The 9172-nt window shown below is 41.7% G+C and overlaps 1 protein-coding gene across 1 annotated transcript in view; it reads right to left on the reverse strand.

Moving 5' to 3' along the window:
- Positions 1 to 8720, reverse strand: part of POC1A (POC1 centriolar protein A) — a 41136-nt gene extending 32416 nt beyond the window's left edge. The window contains exons 1-2 of the mRNA XM_027700673.1: positions 8610 to 8720; positions 4089 to 4222 (exon numbers count right to left, since the gene is read on the reverse strand). Of these exons, the coding sequence (XP_027556474.1) occupies positions 4089 to 4222; positions 8610 to 8637 (162 nt within the window). The 5' untranslated portion in view covers positions 8638 to 8720. The remainder of the gene's footprint in view (positions 1 to 4088; positions 4223 to 8609) is intronic.
- Positions 8721 to 9172: the final 452 nt, after the last annotated feature.

Below are 9172 nucleotides of genomic sequence, written 5' to 3' on the forward strand. Positions count from 1 at the left end.
AGCTCTCCTGGAACAAAAGAGAAAAAGGAGATAGGAGAGGAGACCAGGCCTGAGAAGCAAATCCAGCAGCAACCAGCACACTGGGATCCCAGGCATGGTATCATCAGTTCTAGGCATAAAAGAAATAATACTGAACAGAGCAGTCACTGCTCACTGTTAGCAGTGCTTTCAGCTGCTTCATGCATGGGAGAAGAAGGCAAGTCACATTTGGACAGATGGACATTGAGATGACAGAGGGTAGAGGAGCAAATGATGCAAAGAATAAGTGATCAAGGCAATTAGGGAAACATCAAGAGCAAGTAAAAAACTTGATAAACACATTCAAGTGCCAAAGAACAGAGAGGGCCTGAGACAGGATGCTGGTTGTCATGACTTTCACCTATTTCTTCTGTTGGCACATTGGAAAATCAAGAGGTGCAGGACAGATAGTCCTCCAGTAGGGATGGAATGGAAAGCTATACAGACTGTGGAAAGAATCCACATCTCCAACAGTAAGGAGAAGAAAAATGTTTAGATAAAAAGGGCAGATTCCTAGAAACTGCACAACAAGGGTGATAACACAAAGGAGAAAAAGGAGAGGGAAAGGGAACCAAGGTGAAAAGCATGGGGAACAGAGATGGGCAACAAGGGATGTTTCCTTGCAGAATACCTCTGACACGCAGTCACAAGGATTCTCAGTCCACTGGGCTTTGGAAAGTTCCTGTATTAATACACAGAGCAAGACTGTCATGCCCCCTGCACCCTCCTTCACCAGGGAGCAAGGGCTACAGCTAACACAGGGAAAAATTATACTGGCATCTTACAATTCAATCTTCAGTAGTTTTAACTCCTGAAAGCTTCACTTTAAAGAAACATAAAGCAAGAACAGAGCACTCATATTTCCTTTCAAGACCCAGAAATGCTAACCTGAAGTCAATTGCCTGTTGTTTGTGATACACCTCTCTCTCCCTTTGTCGTTTGGCTTCTGTGCAGCCCTGAGATGTCCTCGAACCCTTCAAAGAGGACCAGCCCTGCACAGATGTTTAATGCCACCTAGGCAGTAAAGGAGCACATTTGTTTCCTGTGCACCTGCTCAGGAACTCTTGCTCATTAGTCAGCCAGCAAAGCAGAGAGCACTTATGTCACCCAGGCAGGTAAAATGCAGCTACTTCATAGTTCAAGTCAAGGTTGCTTGGAGAATTGTAACTTTGCATTTTCTGCCTTCCTATTTATAAACATAACCACGAGATGTTTTCTAAATATTTACTCTGAACTTCCATTCCACTGAGGAAGTCAGTCTGGAAATGCTCTAACTAAACCACTCCAAAGGCCAGACAAGCACCACGTACATACCTGCTCCCCTCTAGCAACTCTCCCAGGGTGACTTAGGGGCCCCAAAACGTTCTGTTCCTCACCAGTGATACCATCACAGTACCAGTGATGGACTTACATACCAACCCACTGTCTCATCTGTATGGAATTGAACAAGAGCACTTCACAGCTTGAAGCCCTCCAGAACCAAAATATGCAGCACAATACAGAATGATATTTTGCAGCTGCAAGATGTCAGCTCCAAGCTGCAAACTCCTGTCTCTAATGATCCTCCTGCTACAAGGGGCCAGCTACATTTCAATTAAAGACAGCAATGTAAACTTGGCCAACCTCCCCATGTAAACTACAGCTAATCAGCTGCTAACAAATTCCTGGCACTCCAGCAGTTGCGTCAAAGTATGTCTAAAGGACCTTACGGGTTTTTTTCCTTCAAGTGTCCACTTGCATGCAGCCTTCCCAGAACAATGTAACAGCAGCCAGCTGTCAGAGGAGGAACAAAGTGTCAAACCAGCATGTTCAACCACACAAAGTCACAACTCAAGAACATCTTCAGAACAGGCTGTTCATGTGGTAGCCCTCACTTAAAAAGGCAAATCTACCTAATGACCAAAAATATCCACATCCCACTTCATTTTTAGCCAGTTGGGGATACTGGCACAAATCACAGCGATAACAGGAGGTGGGGGAAAAAATCCCTCAGTATTAAGTAGCCTGGATTTATCTATGAACAGAACAGGCTGGAGAAGCAGGCAGTGCAGGAATCCACCTCAGCAGCTTCTGGTGAAAGCAGGGCCTGTAGTCACTGCCATTGCTTACTGAGAATAAAGCACAGGTTGACATATGCCCTTAGTGGAAAAGGTATCTGTTAAATCAGGCAGTAAAAGAACCAGTCCACAGCACGTGCCAGAGAGGGAATGCCAGCCAGGGCTATGCCAGGACTGGCTCCACAGCCATCTCACTGCAATACCCTTAGAGACAACCAGAAGGCTCTACCAGCCACTTTGATACTTGTACTTGTTTCCAAACTGAAGGATCTGTGATCGCACAATGGCAGCTACCCTTCAGCTGTGCCAGGGGCAAAGCTTTTCCAATGCCAGTCAGACGCCCAGGAGAGAGTGGCAGACATTGTCCTACTGATCTGAAGCAACAGGGAGGAAAAATACAGAGCTTTAACTCTACTTTTGAACAAATGACCCTCAAACCAATTGTTCAGTAGAAGCCTTGAGTTAAGTACAGCATTAGCCTAGAGGGACTTCCTAGTGTCTGATTCTGCAGACCTCCATCACCATAATCAGTTTTGGACTCTCATTCAAAGCTAAACTCATTTTTTGTGTTGCAGTCAGTGAGGAGCAGTGAACAGCTGGGATGGGAGAAAAATGGAAAGCAGGTTCAGCCTCCTGATGAACAGTAAGCAGGCACATCCCCTCCCAAGGGAAGGATGAAAGGTGTAAAGATCCACTGTCCTTCCACACTTATCCTTTTCCAGGAAGCTACTTTCCAAGAACTCGGCAGATTAACACAATGGACAAATACAAAAACAAGATTAAGACAACAGAAGGGTTGCAGCCCCTGATAGGAGGATCCACCTAGTCCAGTTTTCAAAGTAAGAATAGTTTGTATACAGTCAAGGCTTACATGTTAGGATAACCAGCATTTTTTATCTCCCCCCATTCTTTTAGCATTTGAACCCTCTGGTCAGTCTTAAAGCTCTGCTTCATGGAAAGGTTTAAGTATGAGGTTGCCCAACTTCCCATTAATATTACAAAAATGGAGAAAACTTTACTTATGTATAGCAAAAGAGAAGTTACAGAACAAACTTGACCTTTTTAGACATCAGACAAGGCAGTCACTAAACAAAGCCACAAGAAGCCAGAATTATCCATTTTACAGCTTACACAGCTACCACACAGCTACCACTATTGTCCAGAAGCATCCCCATCACCCCAAAAACTTCAGGCTGTGATTTTCCCCTGAGAGTTTTTATGCTTTAAAACTCAGCCCCCACTTTAAAAAAGACACAAGTGGGTTAAGAATTTCTGTTCTCTTTGTCCTTTTGGAAAGAGAACCTTTAAGGCAGGCCTGCTTTTTCACAGCCCACTCAGCACTGACAATGAAATTAGTCTATTTATTCTCATTTAAGATTTAGAAAGAGAGCTCCAAGCATTCATACAATTAACCTTACAAGCAACATATCCAGAAGCATAATACTAATAGGCCAATCAGTTAAACTTAACCCACCAGCAGCATTTATCACCTTCAATTATTTAATTCACTCCATTAACAAAATGAAAACACGTTCCCAAATCACATCCCAAAATAGATTTCCTTTATTTTATCATTACTGTCCTCAAGTGTCCTGCCAGGTGAACAGCCTTTATCTTCACAACACCTGTGTCAGGGGGCCAAGTGTTATTTGCAGGACTCTAGAGAGGGAGAGAGACAGAGCTGCACTAGAGCGTGAGACACACCCAGGGTCAGAGTCTGGGGCTCCGCCCTGACTGAGCTCCTTCTCTCTTCGACTCGAATCCTCAATATTGGAGCTCACTTTTGGTTCCTGCTTTCTCATTTTCTCCATTCCTGCCTTGCCTCCTTCCCTCCCCGCAGGCCTTCCCTTCAAAACAGTGATGATCTCAAAGACTATTAGCAGTGTTATAATGGTAATTTTACACAAGGAGGTTTTCAAACAATTTTTGGCCATGAAAAACAAAAGCCTCAAGCACAGATTTGCCCAGTTTGTTACCAATTTGTACATTACTGTATAAAAGGCTTTGCCTCACCTGGTGACCATGCAGAGTATACAGAAGTCTTCCTTCTAGCAAGTCCAGAATTTTAAGAGTTGAATCATTGGAAGCAGTAACCAGATAGTTTCCAGAGGGGTGAAAGGAAAGACTGTTGACCACAGAGCTGTGCACTAAGGATGGAAAAAAACCATATATAACAGTCACCAAAACCAGTTTACATAAGCCCAAGGCAAAAAGAATAAAATAAAGCACAAGCACATTCCAATTTTCTGTTATAAAGTTTAACAGGAAAATTATCATGGGGGAAAACATTCCACAAAAGCTCTTCAAAGCACTGGAGAACAAGAACAGTACTGAATTCTTGTAAAAATAGGCTCTACTTTACTGAAAGGAAAAAGGAAGCTTTGCCAATTATTCTGGGAGATTTAATGCTACGAAAGCTTCCAGCATGGCTCCAAAATGTACTATATGTGCAAGTCAGCAATAGGATTCTGAGAGTGCTGGACATTGACATATTTTACTACCGTGGAGCTGCTGTTCTCGCTCCCAAATCACTCTAGATTAAAATCTATATGCTAATGCACTGAGAGGACCAAAATTACAATGAAAAACACTCAGAGTTGACATTGCACAGGTTCTTTTGGTTTACTACCCGACTCCAGCCAAGACTGGGTTTAAGAGAAATAATAAGAATCAGCAACTTGAGAATGGTCCAGTATAAGCATTATTTCTTCAGACATCCAATTCGTCTCACCAAATATTTAAAACAAGTATGAAGAGACAAACTATCAAGAGTGTGAACTTCCAATAAAGCAATCCTCCCTGCATGAAAATGAAGCCCAAGAGTTATTTTGAAAAGAACTAGAGGAAATGTTCTAGGAAAAAAGTTACAGCGAACTTCACTTAAGTTTGACATTAAACATCTGATTTATGGCTTTTTTTCCTTCCCCGAACTTTCACAAAACAGGCTATTGAACATATTTATTTATGAGAACATGCAGTACTTTACATATGCACAGCTTTCCGAGCGTATGTGACATTACAGAACATTAAGACGAGGCTTGAGGAAGGATTTAACCATCCAATTACTCTTAATTATACTCAATGCCCTCCAAATGTTCTGGTATCTCAAATCTACTACTCCTAATACATCACACCCAACTAAATTTATAGTCTGTTGAGAGTCTACTGTGCATTTTAAATCCATAGTGCATGTTAAAAATTCACCCTCAAAATTCAATTTTAAAACACTACAACCATATATTATCTTTTGCAGATGGGGATTTGAAGCAGATATCTGAAATAACCTTGCTCAATTGTAAAACAGAATACCTCTGCTTTCGAAACTCTCAGGAACACTAAATACCTCAGCTTAAGTGCTGAAAACATAATTCCTCTTGACCTGAACTATTGAAAAACATGGAAGAAAACCTTAACAGAGGTAACTTCTGAATAGTTATTCTTCCTGGTGAATACTGTCTCTATCACACAGCTAGATCTTCCTCTACTGCCCCAGCCCTGTATTACCCTATGTATTAAAGGAGAAAAAGGTCTGCGTGGAGTTTTTTCTCATGAAAGAGTGCTAAATGCCTTTCTCCCTTGAAAATTTTATTCTGATTTGTAATATTCCCCACCCCACCAGTGTCTACATTCAGATAGAGGCAAACATATCTTGTCAATTAAGGCAAGTCCTGAAAGGGATCACACCAGAAATAGATGAAGCTGATGATATATCATATCTTCCAAGTTCCAGACAGTGAATAATTTCCAGCTTCACAAAAAACCCTTTCCATAATGGAAAGAAGTCCCACAGACTGGGGCTTCTGTGGGAGCTTCTGTGCCCAAGGAGTTCTTGGCTGTTGCAAGCTCAGAGAAAACTTCATCTCCCTTCTACCAAACCAGCTCAGACCTCCCACAAGACCATTCACAACATCCCTCCAAAAACTTGCCAACATATTCTGCAACTTCACTTGATGACTTCGTGTTGTCAACAATAAATCCAGTGCAGCACGAGGTGGGATCTCCCAGCGACTTGTTGCCACAAGGCCACCCTTCTGCCAGCCAAGCCCGAGCAACATAACAGCCTTTTAGGAGACTTATACTGGGGTTCACAACTAAAACTGAGTCCTGCCAGCCTGTAGTGACTGCACATAACTGTCCCAAGCTTCAAAATACTACTTTTATGTAATAAGGGAATGCAACCCTTAGTAACCACCAGTAAGAAGATAAATTAGCATGGACTTGACACAGCCACAGTCCCTACTGAACAGGTAACTGCTATCAGCCCCATCCAAACGGGATAAAAGTACCAATTATTCTTTTTAAACAGCAATAAAAAAAAACAGGCTAGAGCTGTTTCCACAGATCTGCTACAGAGGTGTCCCACACACAAATTTGGGCAGGAAAAAAATGTCAGGCAATAAACAGTGGCCATTTTTGTAAGAGCTGTACAAAATCTACTGTACAAAAGAGTTTAATGTCTGTTCTACTGTACAGCAAACATGACCAGAGCATACTTCACTTGGCTAAAAGAAAAACACACCATACAAAAGGTTTTGCAGCTTGCTCTCTACTTCCAATTTTCATTTACAAATGTCACAGTTGGAACAAGTCCTGGCAACGAGAGCAACACTGCTAAAAGGCTAATCGGTGCTGGAAAACAGCCCAAATTTAAGACGCAAGAGCCTGTGGCAGGGCTACTTATCTGTTAACTCCTCCATGGAGCTCCATCTTTAAAATGGATTCCCTGGAAATCAGGCAGCACCAGCACGTTCTGAAGGCAGAGGTGCCATCTAGTGGGACTGGGCTGCCAGCCTCACATGGGAGCCACAAAATTACATCAGATTTACCCAAAAGGACAGGTATAAACCCTCAGAACAGGGGGATTTGTAAACGCATCTCCAGGACACATTACAAACACAGGTGCATGAAGTGCCACAAAACAGCCACCACTGCAATTTTAGGTTTCTTCAGCTTCTATGACTATTTTTAGTTCAAAGTTTTAGGTTTCTTCAGCTTCTATGACTATTTTTAGTTCAAAGTTTATTACACAAATAGGATTTACACAGTAGCTGTAAAAATAACACTCACAACAGGAAATGATCGCTTCAAAAGCAAGGGTGTCACACTAAAATGTCATTCAGTAAGGGTGGGATACTGGGGAAATGTGAAACTCCAAGACAAAAAATAGACCTGGCAGCCAAACCTAAACCACATTAGATTTGGACAATTTAACAGCAGTTAAGTGGAAAGCAGGAAGAGATGATTTTCGAGCCAAGTTATACTGTGGCTGCAAACATGCACTGCAGATCTTGCCACCATTGAAAAGCTGATAAAGCAGGTTAAAAGGACAACCTGACACTGCCCAAGTATTTAAACACACTACTGATTTTAGCAACAAGACTTCAGAAAGCCATTTCCAAGTTTTGATATGGGCCACAAATTAACAATACCTATTACAAAACAAATCACAGTTCAGAATTCATTGCTGTGATTGTACGCTCAGTACTGGTGAATTGGAACAACAGTCATCAAAAAGTTTGATTTCTATTAGATTTTGTTGACTATCAGAGAACTGGGAGTGACTGTGATCCATAAGAATAACTGAAGCTGTGATGCTGTCACAGCAGGAACCCACTGTAGCTGATGTGGATGGCAGAAAGAACACACCAAGCTCCAGCCTTGTGTCTCTGATTTCTGATCTTTACAAGCACACCAGAAACAGTCCTCAGGAAAAGTTAGCAAAATTAGGTTAAATGCTGGAAACAGTGCTTGAGAATGTATCAATTTAAAAATACCAGAGCAGCCTTAAAACCTGTTATTAGTAAAGGAAAGAAAAGCCACATTTAGGCTCAAGAAATTAATATGCACACAACAGGTCAATCAATCTCAAAGAAGCTTACAGGGATGGGAAAGCAGCCTTCTCCTTTCTATTTCTACCATACAGCAGCACTAATCAGTTGGACAAGGACAGGCAATGGGAGGAAATGCCATTTGGAAGGTAAGGTGAAAAAAAAACCTCCAAAACATTTAGACTTCTAGGTATAAAAGCTAGCTACTCCATGGACAAGCTAACTTGGACAACTTGTAACTTGGTCAGAGCTAATTCTGGAAGCTGAAAACCAAACAGATTCTGGAGAAGGAACTGTAAACACAGATCATGGTACAAAATTGCAATTGATTGATTTGATTTTCCTTTTTTAACTTTTCCTGATTTTCTCATAAAGAGCTTTAACTTTTGTTTTGCTGGAATACCTCTGACTCCTCCTATAGGCTTATTCAGAGGAAAAAAAACACATCTTTTTTACTGCACATCATCTCCTCAAGAACAGTGAGCATGAGCCAAACATCCATGCCAACCTGCAACACGGGACAGCTTCAGAATCAGTCTTGGAGCTAATGCAAAGCACCATGTCTGGTGAAAAAAGGTTTCTGCTGGCAGGCCTCACCCAGTGCCTTTTCGGACAAGAAGCAGGTGATGGAGAAACATTCCTTGGACTTCAGAACAATTCATATCAATACATGGAAAGGTTCAACTTGTGTAAGGTCTTAACTTGCCTTGGTAATGTTGAAGCAGCCTGTTCATCCTGACGTCCCACAGTTTCACTGTGCTGTCCGTCCCAGCTGCAGCGATGCACGTACCGCTGGGATGAAAATCCACGTGATTCACAAACCTGCAAAGGGCAATTAAATCCATCTGCTTACATTCAACTCTTGCTAAAGATCAAAAAAGCCTTTTCCGGAAGGGAAGCTACATTATGACTCATGGAAGATCAAGGAGGAGATGATCTGAAAATTTATTTTGCTGAATTTCTCTTTAGGTCTTGCTCCTAACCCCCAGCAGAATGCAGGATCCTACCTAAGCACACCATCTCAACAGTTTGTATAGCAGGTGTAGGAGCTGTAGACACAAGTCTCCTGAAATCTGATGGATCCAACTGTCACAACAACATTTTCAAGTGCTCATTTAATGTTTCCATAATGTTCTATTAAATGAACATTATTTCCAGAGCGCTGTGTACAAGACTGAACAGATATTTTTCTTCTATTAACTAATTTTAAGATGGAACTTAGTGAATTTGTGCCTGAAATCATATATTGCCACTTGGAAGGTAGTGAGG

The sequence above is a fragment of the Neopelma chrysocephalum genome, unplaced genomic scaffold (genome assembly GCF_003984885.1).
Source record: "Neopelma chrysocephalum unplaced genomic scaffold, ASM398488v2 Primary Assembly neopelma1_147, whole genome shotgun sequence".
Taxonomy (NCBI): Eukaryota; Metazoa; Chordata; class Aves; order Passeriformes; family Pipridae; genus Neopelma; species Neopelma chrysocephalum.